General features: G+C 40.2%; 1 protein-coding gene across 4 annotated transcripts in view; it reads left to right on the top strand.

Moving 5' to 3' along the window:
- LOC117485692 (neuropilin-2-like) overlaps positions 1-25,692 on the top strand; it is a 110,903-nt gene that overhangs the window by 69,811 nt on the left and 15,400 nt on the right. For 2 of the 4 annotated variants that reach the window (XM_034134339.1, XM_034134338.1), the window contains exons 10-16: positions 580-753; positions 2,055-2,199; positions 13,952-14,026; positions 14,877-15,041; positions 21,392-21,660; positions 22,269-22,365; positions 25,182-25,214. In XM_034134339.1, coding sequence (XP_033990230.1) covers positions 580-753; positions 2,055-2,199; positions 13,952-14,026; positions 14,877-15,041; positions 21,392-21,660; positions 22,269-22,365; positions 25,182-25,214 — 958 coding nt within the window. The remainder of the gene's footprint in view (positions 1-579; positions 754-2,054; positions 2,200-13,951; positions 14,027-14,876; positions 15,042-21,391; positions 21,661-22,268; positions 22,366-25,181; positions 25,215-25,692) is intronic. The other 2 variants (XM_034134341.1, XM_034134340.1) reach the window with 1 other exon arrangement.

The following is a 25,692-nucleotide window of genomic DNA, read 5'->3' as shown; positions in this document are numbered from 1 at the left end:
GTCATCACATTATTTAATACGATTTGTTAAAACGTTGTTGTTTCTTTTGATGTGAAATATTATGTATTTAATTTAAATAAAAAGCAATGTTAGTTTTGTTCACAATTTGTTTAGTTAGTTTACTTTATTTTTTTCTCCAAAAGAACCGATAAGAGTACCGTTAAAAGACCGGACCGATAAGTGGTATCGATAAAAGTAGTAGTACCGTTAAAACCTTAACGATACCCATCCCTAGTTATAGGTTCTCCCTTGGCCCATTCCACAGCTTTACCCCCATTTTTATGAAAGTAGGCCAGTAGTTTTTACCGTTATCCTGACTGACAAATAAAATGCCCAACAAACATGAGTCCTACATTGGACACCATTCAGAGACACCCACTAGCTTGTTATTCTGAATGTAGCCAGTTCATGAAATACCATACAAATGCCCAAAAGAACATTGTTTTTAAACATGGCAACTTGTGACAAATTCTATAATGAAAAACCAGCATTGTGTTGGCTTCAGTGGAAGGTACACAGTAGGCAGACAATCTGGAAAGTGGTGGGCATCTGTGATGATGATGTTTCTCTGTGTTGCAGGTGGACCTTGCTGTCCCCAAGACGGTGCGTGGCCTCATTACCCAGGGTGCAAGAGGGCTGGAGGGCAGCACCGGTGCTGAGAACAGAGCGTTTGTCAGGAAGTACAAACTGGCCCACAGCTTGAACGGCAAAGACTGGACGTACATGATTGACAGCAAGACTGGGTTTGCTAAGGTAAAGAAGAGGAACTGTGTTTTCTGACAAGTACACATGTACTCTCCTCTCTCCTGTTGTTACTGCCAGCTCTCCCTCATTTGTAGGTTATATATAACTCTGTTTCAACTCAGTCCCTCTGCACTCTCCCTGTCTTTCTCTCTCTTAGCCATGTCATTTAAAAAAGAAAAATACATTTTATTACAGCCTCTGCTCTGATAATAGTTCACTTTTATCACCTCACTCCTCTTTCTCCCTGCTTCTGCCTCTCTGCTCTTTCTCTGAGTCTCTTCCTCTATTTGTCTCTCATGGGTGTTAATTAAACATGTCTTTCCTGCATCACCACTCAACACTCCTGGCAGTGTGACGCGAGACAGGGCACTCTCCTTTCTGAGACTCCGTCCTAAAACGCTTTAATAGTGCTACTTAGAGCTTTTCTCCTAATGCTAAAATCCTGTTCTCTCTCATCTGCCTGTCCATGAGCATCCTGGGAAACTCATCATACAGTTTTCATTACATTCTAGAAATGGGGAAATATAATTAAATTAATGAAACCAATATTGCAACTTTCACAGATCCCATATTTTGAAAAGATTGGAGCCAGTCTTGTCAGTTTTCAGCTTGAAATAAATATTGTGCTTTTTGCCAGAGGCTGCTGAGAGCCGCCTGAAAGAAATTACTTGAAAATCAAAGGAAACAGAGTCTCTGTTGTTATTTTTATGACACATGTCACACCATGCTTGGAAACAATGCCGATTTGGATTGTTGTATGATTGTTGAGAGACAGGCTCACGATTCTGCTATTGTTTCTCAATGAGACATGAACGGCAGAATGGGGAAATGACACATTTAACTACCTCTGCAGCGTTTACCTTTTCCTCTATTGTTTCAGGACACTCATGCTTTCTTCAGCTCAAAACAATGTTCCCACTCTGACAGATGCAATATCTATCAAACAAACGAAAGCTCATCATTCATTATATTGTATCTTAGAAACGTCTCAGACAGCTTTGGCATTAAGACAAACTCTAGGACAAACAGAGAGTGATACTGTTACACATTTTCCTTTCAGTCACAGCAGGGATCTTACTGTGCTGAACCACAGCCAAAAAACAGCTGCCATCCGTAGAGCATGCAACAGAACATTACTATATTCTCAAATCGAGTGAATGGATCATAGTAAAGTGTTATTGTGTTAAAACTGGCATGAAAATATCCTTTATACGAGATAGGAAATGTTTTATCTCACTTGTGATGTGAAAATAGTAGAGATCTCTCTATTAACGTCGGTATAACGTGCCTTTGCCCTGCCTTTTTTCTAGATTTTCGAGGGGAACGGCCACTATGATACTCCAGAGGTGCGCAGGTTCGATGAGATAGTGGCCCAGTTCATCAGAGTGTTTCCGGAGAGGTGGTCGCCTGCTGGGATCGGCATGAGGATGGAGGTCCTCGGATGTGAACTGCCAGGTAAGAACATGCAAGATAACAAAAGGCTATACAATACAATACAATACAGCTTTATTTATAGAGCACTTTAAACCTCCAGACATAACATCTGACCTTTTGTAAGAATTCTGACTTAAATCTCAGAACTAAAAAAATAATTAACTTTTGATCTAATCCCAAAAGATTTTGCACGTGGCCCTTATTCTCTTCCGTAGGGTATGGCTCCATAAACAATAAACTGAGAAATAAAGATATTATAGAAGACACTGAGAGAACAAGGGGGAATATTCTAAGTGGGAATGTTTTCTGTTTCATAACAATACAATAGAAAAAAGCTCATACTGTATGGATACAAAACAAGAAAACACACATCCTCTGTGTCCACAAATTCTCTTATTTGTGTTCTCTAGAGCAGCTCCAGTCTTTGTAATCGATGACATCATCAGTGTGATACTTATTTCTCCGGTTTCTTGCTTTGAGAGAGTAGCTCATATTAACAAATATTGGTTGAACTTTCCTGGTCCTCGTAAATAACATACTGGAATTTAACATGTAGTCCACTAAACACATATTATCTATTATCTATCTAAATAATACACATTATTGTTATAATAATAATAATATGTCTGCATATATTACATAATCCGTAATCACAAACAAACCTTAGTGACGTAAATGTGATGCGTGCTTATGACGATTTAGAATGTGCGTGTTTGCTTTCTTTTTGTGTTCTAATCTGGTATTGTGTTTGGCTTTGTGTATCTGTTTGTGTATAGAGTATAGTAAGCTATAGCTACTGTATGTATACAGTTATAATGCATGTGTGCGTGCACAGAGGTTAAAGTGAATCATCTTGCTCTGTAGGAGGTATTGGAGCATGTCTGGACAGGGATTAACATGTCTAGGTCAGGGGACTTTCACTAATGGTGGCCAGCTGTGTAGTTGCACTATATTATGTTAATACCATGTAGCCTATGTGTTGTGAAGGATTAGGTGTAGACAGGACATGGTCTAGTGAATTTTGGTATTTGTGATCAATCCGTGATCTCCTCAATGATTTGTGTAAAAGGTTGTTTATAAAGAGCGGCGGATGCAGACCATTAGTCTGTATGTTTCTTTATTGAGCTGTGTGAGCTCCATTTATAACAATATGTAACTGTTGTGGGGAGCTTGTTAGCTGCGGCAAGCAAATGATTCTCAGCTGCATAATAACTTGTATTATGAAGCAGACCATTGTACAAATCTCCCCACATTATTAAACGTGAGCAATAAAATTGGCAGCAATACATTTTTCTTAATATGAAACAATCAGTTCAGATAAAGTCTCAATATTGAAAAGCCTAAAAAAGTAACTGAATTTAAATGTTTTATTTACCAGCCTCTTTCCTTAGTTGAAAATGGGACAATTAAATTGCTACTGTTATGGCCAACCTCCTCTCCTCTCCTCTCCTTTCCTTTCCTTTCCTTTCCTCATTTTTTTTCCTTCCCTTGTCTTTCCTTTTATTTCATTCCTTTGCTTCCCCCCCTTCCTCTTCTCATCTCTTCCCTCCCCTCTCTTCTTCTTTATGTGCCGATCTTACTGCTTTAGTCAGACTGTGATATGAGAAAGGTGAAGACAAGAACAGGAAATGACACGTACCTGTTCCCAGTGGACGAGAAGTGTCCTATATAACACACTACAGGAATGGGAAAACCCCAAAAAGCATATAATGGGCCCCTTTATTCAGAGGTGGCTTGTGTAGATGTTTTTATCCTGATTAAACCACATTTTTTGTTTCATGTAAAATATGCATGTGCTGATATAGCGACCCTCAGGCGCAACAAAGCAGCAGTGATAACTTAACATAAAAATAATCTTTGCTTTTTTACCAAACTGATTTAGAGCTTTTACAAGTTATTTATCATGTATGGAAGCAAATGTTTTCTTTGTAACGGAGATGAATGTGTGCTATATGTCCAATCAAGCTGACAAATCATGTAATTGCACCGGCCATGGTTTATCCTTCCCGTACACATTGCTTTTCATCGCACCTAACGACATCTCACTCGTGCTATCTGCAGCCATCATCTCCAGGATCGCAGTACGGATCAACCTCTTGGCTATTGCAGGTTCTGTGATTGTCTGCTCGTCAGCTCTCTATGTCTGCGTGCCAGATGTTTGCCTTCTGGATGTAATCTGTGCACAATAACAGTTGATTCCCACTTTACAGCACAGCAAGTGCTCCTGCTGCCATCCCTAAATACCACACACAGTCACACACTAAGATCATTCTACATCTTTGTGGCTTAGAGCAAATAGATTTAGTTGGATTTCACTTTGTCTGGTTTTTAATTGTCTGAAGTTGGGATAATAACCCTAAAAAATACATGATCTCATAAGTCGTGCAGCCGGAGCCATTTAAGGGCAATATATAAAAACAATAAAACTGAAAAACACATCCGAAAGACAAAGTAGACTTTGTTTCTCTTCTCGCTTGTTTGGTATTTTGTGTGTGTGTGTTGGGTTGTAACGGGAGATAAAATATTCAACAGAGTGCATCAGCTTCAGTCCACTGAGCACAGCTGTTTACACATAAGTCACCAGCACACAAAGAAGCAGACATTTAACTCCAGTGGCCCTCTTCTATAAATTCACACACATACACACACACGGCTGCAGATAGGAAGTAAGATATAAAGTCATGCAGGCCCTTTTCATCTCCTTTCTACGAGGAGAAATCCTATGAGGTTGTTTTCATTTATCCATCTAATACTTTCCATTTATATAAACCAGAAGCATTCAAATGATTCAACCTTGATTCATTCTTTTTACCAAAACAATGCATCCTTAAAGGGGCCTTACCATGCTTCCTTGTAGTGTGTTATATAGGTTTTTCTGCATGTAAATGGTCTGCAAAGGCTAAAATCCAGAAGTTCCCTCCCAATGTCTGAAATTGGATACCTTTGTTAACTTCTGTAACATAATGACGTCATTACGTAACACTCATGCCTTATTGGCTAATGCTCTGATAAGCTAGGGGACGGGACATCTCTAAGTGAATCACAACAAAGCCAGCCAGCTAACCAATCTGAGCAGACTGGGCTCTGGTTTCAGACAGAGGGTGAAAAGAGGTGCTGCAGCACAGGCAGTATGAGAAAAATAAAGACCTTTCTGAACATTTAACCTTGTAAACATGTCACGGTAGAGGCAAAGAATCCAAATAGGAACTTGAAAATTAGCACAATCGCTCATTAAGCCTCCTCCCTTTAAAAAAACAGGATGGAAGTAGTTTTAACAACTCAGCATGTCCCAGTGCTGCTCAGTGCTGCTCAGGAAGTAAAGGAATTAATGAATCGATAAATAAATAAAAGGAGACATCCACAGTGTAAGGAAATCACATGTTCACTGACACACTAACAAACAACACACACACACACACACACACACACACACACACACACACACACACACACACACACACACACACACACACACACACACACACACACACACACACACACACACACACACACACACACACACACACACACACACCACACACACACACACACACACACAGACCAGCCCGCAGTGGATGCAGCGATCAGAGTGGCTTTTCCATTATTCAGTAGTTATTTTCAGGCCTCTGAACCCTGACATAAATAACAAATCTGCACCCAGTAAAACCATTTGAGATCATATGAATTACTCCCATATTTAACCATCCATATTGCCAGTCTACTGCTATACATTGTACATCATACATCAGAAGTATTATGGACTGTATGTGTGTGAAGGCAGCATGCTTAACATTCTAGATTATGCATTGTTCAGTAGAGACAAAGCCAATCTGATACCATGCCAATCACAAACCTTGTATCCTCTAAACATCAGCTTTAACAAACTCACAAATTGCTTTTCCATTACGGTATTGCCCCTGTATTGTTTTGTATTTCAAATGAAGTGCATTGACCCCGCTTCGGGGCTGTAAAACAATTTCCCCACACGGGCAATCTCAGCACCCAATTACAATGAAGAAATCCCAAATCACGGATACAGGGTTCTTACAGGGCACACAATAATGCAGTTTAGCATCTCATTATTTGTGGCAAACCCAAAAGAGAAACAAAAGCCAGAATATTATTGCAAAACTCATTCTGATCATTCACGCTAGCTTTGGAGGCAACATGTAATTTAGGACTTGTAACCCCCGACTATTGGATGATGAGAGCTGCCAAGCTGCCAGTTTTGTTCAGTTTTAAATGACCGAGCTATCAGAACATCTGCTATGCTCTCATCACTTTCACTCCACACCTAGTTGTTGGCAGGCAGGCAGATATGTACACACACACACCACCTGTTTGGCATAAAGAAAAAGGTTTGTTCGTAGTTGTGTAAATACATGCTTATGTTTTCATCTCCATTGAAAACTGCAGTGTTACTAGGGGAAAATAACAGAGAGACTGTGAAATACAGCGAGAGAAAGGCGGCTTTGTGTCCGCTGTCTCTGAGTTGTTTCCAACAGCTTTGTCTTCATGCTGCTGCTGCTGCTGCTCTTTAGATCATGAATCCTCACTTGTCTCAAAACCTTAAACACTACCAAACATATCCTGACAGAAATGAAGCTTCCTCAAGTCAAGACTCAATTCACAAGTCCAAAAAGAGGTGGTCCGAGTAAGGAATTGAAGATGAGTCATTGGTCCCTCCACTTAACATGGCTAGCCCAATGGGCCGTTACGATACAGCTGGTGTAATCCTATCCCATGCCTTGTTAAGTTGGGCCAGTTATAGCAAAGTGTTGCAGATTTGACGATCTGGATAACTTGGGGAGTTACCTAAAAAAAAAGAGAGGTTGTATGTGACAAATCCTAGCGGTTTCTTGTTAAATAATACTGAGGTTATAATATAACCAAGAAACTTCTCTGCGTCACCATTTCAGATGCTAATAGTGTTGAATCTGCTCGAAAACACACACACACACACACACACACACACACACACACACACACACACACACACACACACACACACACACACACACACACACACACACACACACACACACACACACACACACACACACACACACACACACACACGCTCTCACACAAACATCCACATGTCCATCACCATAGTGGCACCCAGGAGGTAATGTTGTTTAGAGTTCTTGTTCTATCTAGAACATTCTCTAGGTGTTCCGCTGTTCCAGTTTTCCAGCCAATCCTTCAGGTTTAGCCAAGAGTGTGTGTCTGTGTGTGTTTCCCTTGTACAACATTGCTGATAGGTTTCACATGTGAGCCGTGGCTCCGGTCCAGATACTTTTATGGGATCGGTGGGATGTGTCCTTACTTACTCTTCTCTCTCCTTTGGTCCTCCTTTGCATGTCATGTCTTTCTGCAAAGAAGTATACTATTAAATATAGGCATTTAGTTATGTATTGTTTATTAAGACATACTGTTTATACTAGTAATAGGTATCTCTAATACTATTAAAAGGGCAATCAATGGTTAGCAGTACCAACTCCGTTTCCGCCCCTTTGACTCCCTCCCCATTAGAAGAATGTAATAATTCCTGTCTCCTGCCAAGGCGACAGGAACAACCCCACCACCACACACAGATGCACACCTACACTCCTTTTCTTTTACGTCTTCATCCTCCCTTCTCCCCTGACCTCATTACCCCCATGGATTTGTTTCCCTCTCTTCTTTGCCCTCATTTTGCTCACGTTGTTTCTACAGGCCCTTCTTTCTTTCCTGTTATCCCTCATCTACCACAGCCTTTTAAACCTGTCACCAGTGCTATCTTTGAAAGCTAAAGTTCTCCCACAGCAGAAAATGTTTCATAACCCCAGAGCCAAACCACCTATCAACCTTTGTACAGTTCCCAAACACATGATTGTTCTAACCCAAAGAACTTCTGAAGGTTTTTAAAACCATACGGCATACAATCATGCTTTGTTCACTTTAGGAGGACAGTTAAGTGGATGACTTCCCTCTATTCATTCTTTTAGATGAAAACACATGGAAACACTTCGGATTGGGCATTGGTTCATTGTGGGTGCATATGTGTTTATAAGGGCCTGTGTACGCAGAAATGCTTGTGTTCTTCCAATATAAATAATAAGGGTTTGGCTCGCCACCTTTTTGCAGAATTTCCCAGAAACTGATGCATTTTCTTCTCTATTTCTATCTGACTATTTATGCATCCAACTGTCCATCTATAAATCAACTGTAGGGTCCAATGCCCAAATTCCACTGCATGGTAAAGCTCGATTTGTGATGCTTTCAGTATGAGTTTCTCAATTTAGATTTAACTACGGTTAGCACCCTATAAATACAGGCGAAAATTGGAAAAAATGTATATCCATAACTTTTGTCAATAGGAAACCAAATTAGAATTGTGATTTGTGATTTGATTTGAATCAAGTCTTGACGTCCTATAGTGGTAATGCGACAATAGATTCTGTTGTTAGATTCTTATACAATTTTGTTGACATTCTAATTTAATTCAAAATTCACACCTATTGAGGCGAGCATTCATTCTCAAACAGTACACAGAATAACCATTTATGTTTCAGCTTGTTCTGATGTTGGTTAGCTTCTGTGTGTATAATACAAAAGGGATACAATTGCCATTTTACTGGGTTCCCCTTGACAATGAGATGATATATCTGAAATGTTCCTGATACAAAAGATTTGTAAGTGTTACAACCATTACCCAAAATGTACATAAAGTCTGTCAATCTACCTGTAATTAAAAATGGCCGAAAAGTACTTATTGAGCCTTGGAAACCATCTCCTTGTGAACATATTACTGCTTGGTGAACAAGAAAGCTGTCTTTCTTTTCTTCAGAGCAGTTAATGGCATACTTAGCTTAATGGCTTCTGCCACACTTAAACTCATTTCCTTTGTAGCTGACTACTGCTCACTGATGTAGTTTGCCATTCATTGCCGGCAGCCTTTTTTTATCATCTCAGTTGTTGTCGTACTTAGCTTCACACTTAAGGCTACAATTGCAGTCACATACCTTGTGGTGCTTTGTTGCACAATGGACTAATGAGCAATTCTGTCTGTAGTTTCCTCACATAAAGAGCTTTTGTGCTTTTAGTGGCACAACTATGTAGCTCATGGCTCGGCTCTTTTTTTAGCCACACTCTAAGCTCTATTATGGTGGTGATTTAACTACAGTCATGTGTTTGGTGTAATATCACCAATACTAGGTTACAGGAATTCTCTCTCCACGTCTACCAGTCGTCAGAACTTGTGGTCCAGTGCAGCACTTAACGTAAAACCAGATATTATTGGTAGCTCGCTGTACAATGGGCTAATTAGGCAGTTAGTCTCGATAGAGTTTCCTGCTGTAAAGAACTCCTTTTCCCACCCACTCATATACTGAAGAGGGAGCCATAATTAGGCTCGCACTTTAAAGCTACGTATAAATTGAAACTGCACTTTTGTTTTTTTAAGTACAGTTGTATGATTTGCCATTCAGATGACTGGCGATTACTTTCATCCAAAAGCATTCTGTTTTCCACCACCACATCTCATTACATTTCAAACCATAACATTTACCAGTCTTATTCTTGGTACTCCATGACTCAATTTTGGCTTTTCCTAGTTTCCTATCAATAAGAATGAATTCTCTCTACTCTTTACCAATGTGTCACTTTTTGTATATCATAAGCTCTTGATAGATTTCCGTATTCAGATAAAAATCGGTTTGAGTGATTATACACCTACGGTAGATATGTTATCCAATCATAGCATTCATTACCTAAAGGTGGAGTTTCTTATTAGAAAAAAACAGTCAATCACATAGTCATTAAGTAAAGGAAACCCCTTACCACACACACATGCACTATGTCACCAATAATTTGAGCAGGAACAACATTCTCTCTTCCACACACACACCATACCCCACACTGTGTCAGTAGTCATTATTTAGGCTGACAGAGGTAGATTTATACCCAGAGCTCTTTCCATAATTGAACAGTTTTCGTCTCTCTGTTTCCGCCTCGCCCTGCTCAGTCAGCAGCTTCACAATAAGCCCATGGGCCTATGACAGTGTGTGTGTCTCTGTGTGTATCTGGTAAACAGAACACCTACTGTTTCTCAGTTTGAGGTGTGTGCAGAGAGAGAGAAAGAGATGGGGAATCATGGTAGGTTGCTGTAATTCAGCTGTGTTTAGGATGACCCATCTGCAAACCAAAGATGTAAAGATTGGTGTTTCCTTGAATCCTTGTGTTTAAAACACGGATGACTGTTTTGTCATAAAAGTGACTTGTACACACACTCTGGCCCTTGCATATTTCAGTGTTGGCCTTTTCACAAACATAGATGTATTCTGTTTTAAATAAACTCTAGTCGTGAAAGCATTGTAATCCGGTGCGGCCTAAAATGGCCATCCCTAGTACGGTGTTATTTCAGTGAGAACATAATCCAATGTAATTGCTGGAAGTCAACCATAACAATGTTCTCTGATCACAGCATGTCCTATTTAGAAATTGTGGATCAACATATTGTTGAGAACCCGGAGCCTTTACTGGAGGCGTACGTTCTGAACGCTCTCCAAATGTGTTTTGTGGGAGCATCAAAGCAGCATCACTGCCAATATGATCAAGTTAGTGTTTTCTCAGCGCTTTTTGATTACATTGTACACAAACACATTTCTGGCCAATAAGAAAATATTAGAGTTTTTATTTTAGTACTGTGAAATGTAAACAGCACTAATCGAAAAAAGGACCAAAGTAGCCAAACGGACTATGGCTTGTAAAAGCACCCATAGTCACATATAGTTCATTACATTAAAAGTTGAAAAGTTCATACCATAAAAAACTACAGTAGCACATTTAAAAAGAGTTTAATTATAAAGTAATTTATTCGTATTAGTTCACTGACCTTTACAGTAGCGACTGAGAGAGCCATGATGGATAGAAATGAGAGGGGGTAGGAAGATGATGAAGAGGAAGAGGAGAGGGAGAAATAACAGGACAGGAGACGACAGACTGAGAGCAAAATTGGATTAGACGGGTGGAGAGGGGATGGAGTTAGAAACGGGAGGCTGACAGGAGCTGTGTGTGGTCACTAATTAGGGAAAGGGTGGTGAGAGGTTGAAAGGGTTCTGTTCCCTTCTCCATGTCCTTCTCTCTCTCTGTTCGTCTCTCCTCCTCATCTCCATTCCTTCCTCTCTCTTCCCTCCATATGGGGGGCTAATTACAGTGGTAAAGGGCACCAAATTAAAACAGCTTAATGTCAGCAGCTGGGAGCTACTTATCCAATGTTGATATCTAATTCTGTGTGTGTGTGTGTGTGTGTGTGTGTGTGTGTGTGTGTGTGTGTGTGTGGTGTGTGTGTGTGTGATGTGTGTGTGTGTGTGTGTGTGTGTGTGTGTGTGTGTGTGTGTGTGGTGTGTGTGTGTGTGTGTGTGTGTGTGTGTGTGTGTGTGTGTGTGGTGTGTGTGTGTGTGGTGTGGTGTGTGTGTGTGTGTGTGTGTTGGGACGGCAAAATGAGACCACTCTGTTTGGGCTTACATTATAATGCCGCATACTTTCACTGTGAGCAGACTGTGTCAACAACCGAATAAAGTTATGCACATACACAATACACATTAGAACTCAGAGCTATTAGCAAAGGCTAGCAAAGGGTAAGAGTTCACGCTAAACAAGATACATGCAGATACCCATAGATATCACCAAGTGAGTCATGGAAACATCTAGAACAACCAAACAAGCAGTAAATCAACGTCTCAAATGTACTCAGTTGGTGGTTATAGCAGACATAAAATAACACCAGACAGAGTTACAGCACAGAAGGGAAGCGCTGAAAGGTTGAGGGATCGCAGAAAAAAAAGCAAAAAGAAAGAGATGCAGTCCTAACAAAAAATGATAGAAGGATCTGCGGGCAGACAAAAGCAAAAAAGGATGACTGGAAATCTAAATATGCCTCAGGGAGAGATGACAGAGAGTAAGAGTTATGGGGAACAAAATTGCGGTTGTGGTAAAACAGAAACAACAGTAGATAGGGTTTCACAAAAAGCGAGATCGACTTTGCGTGTGTACGTGAAAGAGCACATGTGTGTGTGTGTGTGTGTGTGTGTGTAGAAAGAGCTTTTTGCGGTGCTGATGGCTTTTCAAAGCAGGACTGAAACTGGTCATATTTATTGTGACAAATGAGAGAGAGGCAGAGGGAGGGGATTTGCAGCGCCGAATGACAGATGTACAGTAGGGAGGAAAGAGAAATAAAAGACAGAACGTGAAACGAATGGGAGAAAATAAGAGAGAGAAATAACTAATTTCTAAGAATAATTTGGCAAGAGGTTTGCGGCGTGGAGCCTTGCGCCACACGAGCCAGACCATTTTCTGTTCCCTTACGTCAACATATAGACTTACTTCAACGTGTGTGTGTGAGAGGGAGTTGGTGAAGCATTCAGGGCTGTTTAAGGGACCAACGGTAGAAAACTGCTTATTAAGACCAGAAGGTCTTGGGGTTAGACCGACATACCCCACTGCTGACGTGTGTGTGTGTGTGTGTGTGTGTGTGTGTGTGTGTGTGTGTGTGTGTGTGTGTGTGTGTGTGTGTGTGTGTGTGTGTGTGTGTGTGTGTGTGTGTGTGTGTGTGTGTGTGTGTGTGTGTGTGTGTGTGTGTGTGTGGGTGTGTGGGTGTGTGTGTGTGTGTGTGTGTGCGTGTGTTTGATCTATCATACACTGGTCGCATGCTGCTGTGCACCAAGGTCAGTTCTAGTGCAGCATCTATCATCATAGCGTTGTGGGTGTTTGTGTGTGCCAAGCTGCAGTGGGTAAAGCGGTATGAAACAGTCCTAAGCTGATGCCAGCTCACTCTGGATCACGACAGACTTCACCCTTAATGCACAGTCCTAGAAATCAACGGTGAAGTGTGTACAAACATCATAATCTGGTTTTGCCTAAACATTGCTGCTGCACTAACTGGTAGAATCATACCTTTTTTCCCAGTGCGGTGAAGCAGCTGTAGAACAAATTGTGAATGTTTAGAGCTTGAATTAGGTTATTGAACATTCTTCATTTTCCCAACTTACGTGACAGTGTGAGTGTTACTTGGTGGTTTGGGCACCATGCTTCCGATTAGCCAGCATGCTATTTAGCTTGACAAGCAGCAACCTCCAGGTCTGAAAATCAAAGCACATGCTGGAGTGCATTGAGCCTGCATTCTTTCTAATGGCCAGCAGAGGGCAACTTCATTGGATCCAAAATAAGTCAGATTGTATAGAAGTCTATGAGAAAATGACTCTGCTTCACGTGATTTAATAACTAAGTAAATATTTCACTCATGAGTTTATGGTCTTAATCGCTAGTTTTTAATCCTTTTACAATATTTTTTCCATCTATGTAAAAGTTAGTATAAACATTTTATTGACCAAAACATTTCTTGTTTAGCATTTGGTTGTACTTAGCTCTACCCTCTTGTGTTCAAAAATAGTAGTTGACGATGTCAAAATGCCAAAACGCAAGGCTTCCAACCGGTAGTCCACAAACCACTATGTGATGTCATGTTGAGTATGTCCAATTGTTATATACAATGTAGCTAGTTGTTGTTAGCTAACATGCTGTTAGCTCATGAAGCTGATAGCTGGTGCTGTTGTGGAAATACAAACGTGTTATAGAGGGCCACTGCAAAGCCCTCTATAACAATGTCAAAACATAAAAACCTGGCGACCATAGAAAAAGCCCACCCAACCTTTGTAAATATTTTCTGCAATGTCATCTCGTTCTGTTTAATTTAATTTATTCAGTTTTAACCTTTTTCCCCTTTTGACAGAAACCACCACTATACCTGACACTGTGACCCCCACCCTGCCCAGAGTGGAACAGACCACTGCTGCAATGAGACCTGGTAAACACGCACACACACACATCCACACACGCACACACTCACACTTAATTTAAGCACTCTCCAGCACAGCTTCTCCACACTCATTCGTCATGCAGATGAATTGCAAGCTGACATGCATTCATTCTGTCTCTGTCTCTCGTCCACACACACTTGCACACACACTTACGCTCTTAAGGTCAAACTCGTGATGTCATCATGCACCACAGTGCCTCCGGGCTTTGAAGTCGGTTGGATTCAAGAGTCCCACAGGAGGCTCTGTTTGAGTGAAAATAAGCTCTCACAGCGAGGATCTTACTTTCTCATACGCAAACACACACACACATGATAATATCATTTCACAGCTATAGGTCAGCAACTCTTGGGCATGGGGTAAAGGTATAGATGTAGTTCTGTTAGTTCATTGTGTGAGAACTAACAGTGACTTTAACTGACTACAGCATCAGGAACATCAAGTGTATTTTACAATGCTCTACTTTCTCTTTCCTTTTTTTGTCATTTTCAATGTGTTTCCCAAACTACACACACTTCACTGTACTACTTTTCTTCATATCCATTTTCTGTCTACGTTCACTTTGTTTTATATTCTCAGCTGATTCTTCTGTTCCCTAACCCTGCCATTCTCTTGTACTCCAATGTTTGTGTTCAGCCTATTGAGGTGTCATATTGCATGAGCACTATTGCCAAAACATGCAAACACAATGGGAATCTCTCAAGGCACTATCAAAATGAAGAGGGGGTAGACAACAAGAAACTGAGAAAAATAAACTGCAAAAAAAAAAATGATGTTCAACGCAGATGCACTGGAATATGTCTTAATTCAAAATCTTTTGTGTCTCTTTCCACCCCGCAGCCACCACCCCGTCCCTGTCGGCAGTTTGCGACTTTGAGCAGAGCTTGTGCGGCTGGTCGGCTGATCCCCAGTCAGGTGTAAGCTGGTCCCTGCACACAGCCAGCAGCAGCTCCACTGGACACGTCACACATGGATCCAGGCAGGATCTGGCGCTGGGATCAGACAGTGAGTACCGATTTGTTGGCAATCACACGAAATTGCATTTTATACAAGAAACTTGGGTAATATAAAATAGAAGCGTTCTTAGTTTGTTGTTATTTCCACACTGTGTTACTAGAGTTTCAAGTTCCAAAATGTGTCATCTTGGACAAAATGGAGCATGGGAGTTGAGAATGTATGCAGGAAACATGTTTTTTAAATGTCTGTGTGCAGCAATCACAGCCAAATGACATTATGAAAAACACATGGACATGTTTCTGTTGTGCTAGCCAGTTAAATGCACGCATTTAAGGGGCATTACACCTATTTTCCCATGAAGTATTACTTTTATAACAGAAATTACCAGAGATATATAGCGTTTTAAAGGTTTAATAGTAAGACATCAAAATGTATTGGCATATGTCACCGACAACACTCTATATAAGTATTAAATAATAGTTTTGTATGCTTTCAAGTATGCACCTATTCCGATCATTATGATCATTTTATCACATTACTCACCATGTTTTCTCAATCAGACACAACTACTAGATCCATCTCTCTGACCTACCAAAAGTATGTATCTGCCTTTAAGACCTCCACAGTTTTAGAACTAGGGTTGGGTATAGTTTTGATTTCAACAATTTCGGTTCCAATTTTAGTTCTGCTTATCAATTCCAGTTCTTATCAGTTCTTGATTTAACTTCTTTAAGGATGTAAAAATAGATCTATTTCACAGAAAAGGAAACATAGTTATGAAAATCTTCATTCAAATGTATAACCATATTCACCAATCAACTATGTTTTTCTAGATCTTGTAAATTAGGCTAGTTGCATACAGTATTTATGTTTAGGTTGTCAGTCTCTGAGAACCCCAAATAACTTATCGTATTAAACATTATAACTTTATGAAAACGTTTTGTGTTTATTAGAATGCGCATTCAGTTGTCATCTCTCTGGGTATTCTTCATTTCAGACATTCCTCATTTTATAAACACAGTAATGAAAAGGCACTGTCATGTTGGGATGTTTTAAAGATAACTGTAGCTAATTAAGAGCAGAGTGGTTGTCCCGTGGTGGAATCCAGCGCTGGGAGGAACACTGACTAACTATGATGCAAGGATTTCACTCTGATCCACTTTAAGTGTGTACAACAACTTAATTGGAGTTTCTTCAAAAATGTCTCACTTTCCCTAATCGAGTTTGTTATCCATTTTATCAGTTTATTTCTACTTTTTCAACCTCCCTTTTAATCCAGAACCCCTTTCGTATAATCCTTGGAGTTTTACCTCTTCTTTTCACTTTATCTCTGTATTTTATCCCATATTCCTTTGCTTGTACATTTAATATATTGTAATAACTTTACTATGCTGCTAAAAATGTATTTCAAATCTTAATTCCACATCATTACAATTCTCCCTGTTACCACGCTTCCTTCTTTCCGTCCTTCCTCCATCATTCATCTCCCTCTTATTCATCTCCGACTTCAGTATATACTGTAAAGTCCCTTTCCGCTTCCATCCCTCTCACTCCATCACTGTGATCACATCTTCCTCTCCTCACTGACCTCTCCCCCATTTCCCTCAGTGGTACTTGCCTTTTTTCCACATCTGTCCATCTCTAATAAGACAGCAGGAGGATAACCAAGACTGTTTTATCCATCACACACACACACACACACACACACACACACACACACACACACACACACACACACACACACACACACACACACACACACACACACACACACACACACACACACACACACACACACACCACATACTTTTACTGCCTCTCTCTCACACACATTCTGCGCTTACACACCCATAAGGCACACACAACGCCCACAGCGGTCTGATAAGTCAGATGATGGCTTTGACAGAAGTGCTGCCTTAGCTCTTCAGCTCCCCCTGAGGCACCCCACACACACACTCTCACACAAACCACTCAAGGTGGGACTGCCCGCGTATTAAACACTCAAGGTGTGTGGGTTAGTTTCCCACACACGACCTTGCCATTCACCAAGGTTTTCTCTGTATCTGTTGAAGTCATCTACTTTCTGGTTGACTGAGCAGCTCTTTTATGAACAGACAGGGCCGTGACATAAGGCAAGGCTCTACATCACATCATACTGCTGTGTGAAATGAGTGTGTGTCTGTGCCTGTGTGTGTGTGTAATTGACATAGCAGCATCCCTGTCTCCGTTGTCAGACAGTTACATGACATTAAGTCTTGTTCTACAGCAACATTAGCGCGGCACCCTGTCTGGAAGCTGTCTCCGTATGCAAATCAAATTCCCAAACCTTGTCAGTGAAAGCCCTTTTAGGGTTTTTAAAAGAGAGACAATCAGAACTGAACGGAGCTCTTAAGTTATTCTTTTGATCTCGGATAGGGCAAGACTGCAGTTATTTACTCTGTGGAGATTTTCATCGAAAGAAACACTTCACAATGCGCGGAGCTCAAGTGGTTTAGTTATTGATAAGGAAAGGAAATAGGACTTAGAGTTGAAAAGAGGTAAAATAGAATGAAAATCAATATTATAATAGGAGTTTTTTTACTACTGATGATGTCACTAAGTTGTTTTAAAGTGGCACTATTTTGCCTTTTTGTGGGTCTCTCTTCCCTGTAGTGTGTAATCTAGGTTTTTGTGCAGGTAAATGGTCTGAAAAGGCAACAACAATCACAAATTCCACCCCCCAACCGCTGCCTGAAAGGCCTCCTTTGTTGTCCTTGGTTTAATTCCGTAACATAATGACATCACTATATAACACTCGTTTGGCTAGCGCTCCAACACATTGTACGTGATACGCTAGTCGCAGGACATCTCAAAATGGTTGACCAATCACAACAGAACCGGCCAGCTAACCAATCAGAGCAGACTGGGCTCTGGTTTCAGACAGAGGGTGAAAAGAGGTGCTGCAGCAAAGGCAGTATGAGAAAAATAAAGAGCTTTTTGAACATTAAAGCATGGAGACATGTCACAGGAGAGACACTAAATACAAATATGAAACCTTAAAAGGCTCAGTTAAAGGTTGTCACTGAAACTCTGTGCATACCTTTCCATACGTATATATACAAACTGTACAGAATAACCTGTGAAAAGGAATGCAGCATGACGGCAGTTAAGATCAAGTAGATAATTCAACTGGATCCCATTTGCTATTTTGTGGTAATTAGGGGAATCAGTTAGGAATCAGTTTGACATACTGTATATTAGAACAGGGGTAGCCAACATGGTGCCCGCGGGCACTTAGTCGCCCGCAGGGGCAACGTGAGTCGCCCGCGGGGTATGTTCTAAAAATAGCTCGCCAAGCAAATCCAAAATGTATAAAATACACAAAACAAAAAAGGAAATGTAATTAAAAGAATCTACCCTATGCATAAACGAAACTTCAATCATAGCGAACTCTATCTACTTAGTACAACTCTATATCTATCTAACACCCCTCCTCCCCCCACCCCCACAATGAATATCGACCAATCACGTTCTTGCTTGATTTGCGGGACCAGCGTTGCAGTCGGGAAGAAAAGCAATGTGGCACCTCCCCGCTGATTTTCCTTCTGGCAGAATCTACACAACACATCAGCCCCATTGAACAGCCTATCATGCCAGCCTATACAGCACATGAGGGGCAGAGTTTTACTCTGTGTGTTGCAACTTGCATATATATTTATTGCACTTGACGCACACACACACGCATGACGTAATTTCCACCTGTGACAGGGGGGAAATGTCCCCCGCTCTTTTCGAAATCCCGTTTGTGTCCCCCCACTTTAAAAATATGTTTATTTTATTTTTTTAACGCAAGCCGTCATCGCCACGGAGGAGCACACAGCCTCTGTGAGCGAGCGAGGCAGAGAGAGAGAGAGCGAGCGAGAGAGCTAGGGAGGGAGAGAGAGAGAGAGAGAGAGAGAGAGAGAGAGAGCTAGGGAGAGCACAACTTTATCTATTTAATATAGATAAAGTAAGAAATCATTCCAATGTGTATACTGTAGGACAGTAAAAAAAACAAAAAACTGTTTGAAAGGAGAGTGATTAGTAAAATAAGCATACATAAAAAGAAAGAATGCTAACTAGGTAACATAAGATAAGAATAAACCAGTTTAAATTATTTGTTATTGGTTGTGATCATATTCTAAAGATGTTTGGATTATTGAAAAGTATACTCAAGTATGCTCAAAGTGCTCCAGATTGATGCATTTCACTTCAACATTTAAAAATAATCTTCCCGGGGGTGCATGCCCCTAGAGGAGGTGAGGACCCCCCTAGAGGAGGTGAGGCCCGTCCACCCCCAAATAAAGCAGGTTAAAATAATTAAATTGCATGTATGTTCTTTTAGTAAACACTGAAAACGGGTCCCACAGACCCAAACAGCACACAAAGGTTAAAGGTCAGCATATCATAATGTTAAAATGTGCTAAATATATACACTGCAAAAAACAAAAAAAAGAGGAGTAAAAGTAGCCCCCGACTTGTTTTATTTTTTTAAAGTAGCCCTCACCCTAAAAAAGGTTGGTGACCCCTGTATTAGAAGAACTCATGCTTTTGCCCAGTCATGCTTTTTTTTAGGGTGCACTTAACTCAAGTGAGAACATGAGTTGACATTGTGAAGAAGGACCACACACACATACAATTAACTTTTAGAAAATACCCCAAAATAAATGCTGCATATATCTACATAAATGCAAAACAATGAAATGATACCCACACAAAAGACTCTTAGAAACACACTCACAAACTGACTGACAGATGAACTCAAACGCAGTTTCAAACATAAACAAAGTTACCCAGAAATGAAGTGCAACCCTCATGCACACACACACACACACACACACACACACACACACACACACACACACACACACACACACACACACACACACACACACACACACACACACACACACACACACACACACACACACACACACACACACACACACACACACACACACACTCCCTCCCTCAAAGCCAATTCTACTTCCCTGCCTATCCCTCCCATGGAGAGTTGTTAATTCATTCCCTCCCTTTGTACGTTCGCCAAGATCAAACGAAGAGAAACAGAAAAACACTGCAACTTTCTCTAACTGCACTTAATGAGCAACGGTAATTGAGGTCCCCGATTTCATTGCCTCGGAGTGAAGAAAACAGAGTTACCTCAACCCAGATCCATTATTCATTAAGTGAGATGCGCCGCAAAATATCTGACAAATGCTTTTCTTTTCTGTCTCAGCCGAGGGAGGATAGATAGATAGATTGATGGATAGATAGATAGATAGATAGATAGATAGATAGATAGATAGATAGATAGATAGATAGATAGATAGATAGATAGATAGATAGGGTTAGAAAAGATGTGTCACACACAGCGTCTTCCCGTTGATAAAAAGACTACTTGCAGCTCCAGCAAAGCCTTTTCTCTGCGGCCATAATACACAAACTAGACAAAAAGCCAAACACAGCAGCAAGCTAATGATTATGGTCCTGTTTGGGGTGGGGGGGGCACACTGGAGCACTGCCTTTCTTTCTCCACTCTCTCTCACTCCTTTACTCAATTGAATTATATTCCAAGAAGCTTTATTGGCATGACCAAGTCAAAAACACAGTATTGCCAGAGCCCATTGTACAAGGTGGTACAACATTAATACGTTAAAATATTATGGTAATAAAATTATTGAATTAAAACCAAGGAAAAAAGTGAAACATAACTGAATTACCAAATACAAATAATTATAATAACAGTATGTCTGTGCCCAACAATTCTTTAAACTCAGAAGATAGATTAGGAAAATAATTAGATGTTCTTTGTTTTTACTTACAGTGAAATTGTGTACATACAGACACATACTCTATTGGTATGATGGCTGTGCTGACTAAGTAGCAAAAACAGGGAGAAAAACACAACGAGGTGTCAGCATTCAAAATGATTAGGGCTGTTTAAAGCAGTTTTGTGTATGTGTGTGTGTGTTCATTTGTATCCATAGCCATTAGCACCCATGATGAAATGGCAGTCTCATGTGCGGTCTGAGCCTCACACCACAGAATGATGGTAGTGATGTCTTTAAACGCTAAGTAACCACATCCCACTGCATTACTACATCATGATGTTACGACAGCTCTGTTACGACAGTTTCACCAGTGAAGAGGGATTCTGCTTTGTGCAGCAGCACTGTCACAAATCATAAAACTCATTAAAATGGAATCCATTAAATGAATAAAATGCAAATAGGACACACATGTGGCTTCATATTTACATTCCAAAGCTACAAAGAGTAGTTGCATCATTTATTTCAAGTCATTAATTTGAAATATATCACTGATCTTGCAATCATTTGACAATCCTCCGCCTCTCCGTCTCTCCCTTTCCTTTCCAGATTTCTCAGGGAACTACCTCCACCTGGATGCAGGGGCCCACACCCAGAGGAAGAGAGCCCGCCTGCTGAGTCCCGAGGTGGGGCCAGAGAGAGGCCCGCTCTGCCTCCTCTTCTACTACCAGCTCCAGGGGGAGGCCCAGGGGAGCCTCAGGGTGCTGCTGAGGGACAACGAGCAGGAGGAGACGCTGCTGTGGGCTCTAAAGGGAGACCAGGGGAACGGCTGGAGGGAGGGCCGCACCATCCTGCCACAAAGCCCCAAGGAGTATCAGGTAACGGTTGTTTTTGAACTGGGATTAGGTTAAGTTGCTGCACATAACCAGGGACAAAAACAAGCAGTCAGTAGTTAAAGTGATGCAAAGGGTTTAGTTAGGGAAGACTTTAACTGCCAAATATACATTAAATGTGGAGGCAAATACATACAAAACAAATCAACTTTATGCTACAAAAGACAGATTTAAGAATTGTGAACAGAGCTTACTGGTACTATCATGAACAAACTAACTTATTATTTTATATCTAAGAAACGGCATTATTAATCAATAAAGTAAAAAAGAAAATACCTCCACACTGTATCAAGAAATAAGAGAACGGTAAGTACATTTGCCTTCATTGTAAAATGGCTTAAAAAAATTCTAAACTTAGGTTGCATTATTGATTTTTGTTTGTATACAGTATGTCAACAAAAAACGTATTGTAAAAAAGGGTAGGTGTAAATAAAGACATCGGTTTCCGATAAATATACATTTCCTTGCATGTTTTTTCTCCATATCAAGTTATAACTTATCAATCGTTTATTTATTCTTTTTTATATGCTGAGATTCAACTATGGGGGTAAAGAAAGATTGTTATAATATGTCTCTCTTCTTCTATGATCTAGGTGGCGTTCGAGGGCTTTTTTGATCACCCAACTAGAGGACACATCAGAATAGATAACATCCACATGAGCAGCAGCATGGAGCTGGAGGAGTGCACACGTAAGTCTCGTAACCTTTCTGTATACCTGTCTCTCCTTTTATCATTGACTAAAGCTCAGACATTCATCCATCTGTCTGATTTTCTTACTTCTTCACAACCTACTGTTTTCATAGTAGACCGGTTGAGCGAAAGAGAAGGGATAAAACTCATAATGTTTCTCATTTACACACAGACACACACACACACACATAAAGAAATATATATATAAAAAAGAAAGTGGGCCACAAACGGCCTTTGGGCATGGATTCTAATCTATGTTTCATATCTCCCTCTCTCTACCTCCCACCGTTTTATGATTCTTTCTTTCATTCTTCTTATTCTCTATCCCTAGCCTTGTCTTTCATTCACTATAGGCCATAAGACGTAAACATAAAAAAAAATACTACTTGTGCATGTAGTTATTCTGTGGGAAAAATGCTTGAGAGACTATGTGTTTGCCTGTCTCTCTCTCTCTTTTCTTACACACAAACCGGCCATCGAGACTGCTGTTGTTACTGATTGACTTCATTTATGGAAGCTTTTGTTATTACTGTCAGAAAAATGCAGACTTACTTGAAACACAGAGACTAGACACAGGATTAGCCTTTAAATCCTTCACATATTTCCCCATTTGACATACATAATTTTCTTACCCATGCAGCCACACACACCCACACTCTTCTCTCTGGGAAGTAATGGGAATATTGTTATCATTTAATGTAGCGACACAGCCTTTCACTCCGCACAGCAGGATAGTGAGCCTGATGTGAGCACACACACACACACACACACACACACACACACACACACACACACACACACACACACACACACACACACACACACACACACACACACACACACACACACACACACACACACACACACACTAATGTAGAATGTCATGTAATGACCACCACAGTAGTGCTTTGATAGCAAAACACAAACATAACAAGCTTAAAACACTTCAAGCTGGTTCTCTTTGAACCCTGTTAAATTGAGCCTCGTGTGAATCTGAATTATCTTTGTCCAACTTATTTTTCATTAAAGGTCTTACCAACCACAATAACATTGAGGCAAGGTCTCCGGTTGCCCTGTTGGTCACCTCCTCGGCTCATAGTATGTTGAAATAAGGCATAACGTATATTTGTTAAGTCTGGGAGTTTTACTGATTCACAAATAAAGATTTAGTCATGAGGAATAATACTTAGCATGTAAAAACTGTACTGTACCTTAAGGGTTGGGGTTTTTTCCCTTAAGGCTTTAACCAGGTGGATTGGGTCTAATGAAAAATGATGTCCAGTTGCATCATTGGAATTGTAGGATCCACCATCTTTAGTGTCTTACTCTGTCTTGGAACTTTAAGTCAGGATATCTTGGCCTTATTTCAACTTGTCCTTCACAAATCCCCTTACTTTATGGAAGCATGAACACCTCCTGAATTTTTGAAATGACTCTTGGTCAATGGTCCAAGATAGTAAATACTAGATAGTATTTATTTTCGACTGTTATCACATATTACATTTGGTATGATTTTCTTATGCCAATATTTCTTTACTAAATGTATTACGTGTCTCATTTCAGTATTGCATACATCCATATTACTATGATTATCCAATAGGAGAGATGCAACAGGCGAAGGAACAAGAACGTATTCTCTCGACCCACTGTTGCATCTTCTTGCCATTCTGTTTGTGTTTTCCTCTGCGTTTCTCTTCTTTTTCTTTCACTTTCATAATAGATGATGTATCCTCCGGGAAATAATAAACAGCAGTATATTTCAGTCCCTGTTCCCATGACCCTTAAACTTACCTCCAGCCTTCATTCCCAGTGCTCTATTTCCCGTCTCTTCAATCTTTTCACCCTCCATCTCTCATCCACCCACTTCTTTCTTCTTCTCTACCCAACATGTCTGCTGCCATTAACATTTTTTTGTCACCTTAAGAAAATAGAGAGCAGTCTCGGGAGGGCGAAATGTAGAATGACAAAGCAGAAATATTTTAAAGTGTGAGCAAGTCTGAAATGACTGACACACAAAGACATAGAGACATTCAGGGAGGACACGCTTCCTCTCTTCCAGCCCATTTCTTTGTTTTCCTCCATTTTGTGAGAATGACTGTCATCCAGGAAGACTTATGGGGCCTTTAGACTCCTATATTATGTCGGAACTCAACAAATCTTTATTGATTTTCTCCAAAAGAAGAAACAAGTGCATTTGCAAAACAGTGCGGCGTCTTGCAATTTTGCAATTCAGCTGTACTGAAATGCATTTCTGTTAACAATCATCAGAAATATAGTTGTTCAATGTCAATTTAATCATGGAAATATGCCACCGTACACTGAGACCAAGCAAATCCTAGGGATGATGTATTTGGTGCTGTATTTCATATTGTAAAATGCTACTTTAGAATGAAACAAATGCATTTAATCAAAGTCTTGTCATGCATCATATTTTATCCTTATGGTTTAGCTCATTCTGGACCTGTAGGGGCTTGTGGATGCTTACCGTTCACTCTTATGCTGAACAATAATGTACAAATGTGCACCAAGATGAAATGAAGTGAAAAAAAATGCACAATATATATAAATATAACAGATATGATATTACCTTATTATATTAATGACAACGTTGAGTATAAAAAACACTGAAAAAGTCCCCATGAAGAGGAGAGTTAATGTTTGAACTCACACCCAGTATGAGTCATCTACATTTTAATCACCAACTAAGATGATCTCACATTGGTTTACAGCAGCCCTTATACCTTCATTGCTTTATTACACCTATCAACTACTAACTTTCATCAATAATATTTCTTTTTCTCTCTCTCTCCTACAGAGCCTTTACCTGCCTTAACTCCTGGCATAACCAGTAAGTTCTTCTTCCTCTTCCATGTGTACTTCCTGTGCAAAATGTCTGTGCTTTCTGCTTGTTGCTTAGCTCAGCTCGCAGCAACTGCACCGACCCTGAGCGACCTTGAAAGTGCATTATGTGTGTTACAAACAGCTAGATATACACAAACCAAACTTATTCTAACTGAAAACGTTGTCAAAAGAATCCAACTCTGGTGTCTTACTTGAATGATGCATCTACATAACTATGCATTTCATACAAAGTGTGGGACTTTGTCAGTTAATTTACCTTTTTGGATGGATGTAGACTTTTGCCACATTTAAGAAAAATATGGTGACAATGTTGCAACTTGATGGAATGGATCCACTGCATTGTTCCAGCATGACTCCCTGCATGCTGGGCTGACACTCTTGGTTGAGTAGTTTGGTATGTTCCTCAGTGAAAGAAAATACTATTTTCCACTACATAAACAAATAGTTCCACAAGATAGTTTACT

The sequence above is a fragment of the Trematomus bernacchii genome, unplaced genomic scaffold (assembly GCF_902827165.1).
Source record: "Trematomus bernacchii unplaced genomic scaffold, fTreBer1.1, whole genome shotgun sequence".
NCBI classification, from domain to species: domain Eukaryota; kingdom Metazoa; phylum Chordata; class Actinopteri; order Perciformes; family Nototheniidae; genus Trematomus; species Trematomus bernacchii.
This window is presented reverse-complemented; position numbering and strand designations above follow the sequence as displayed.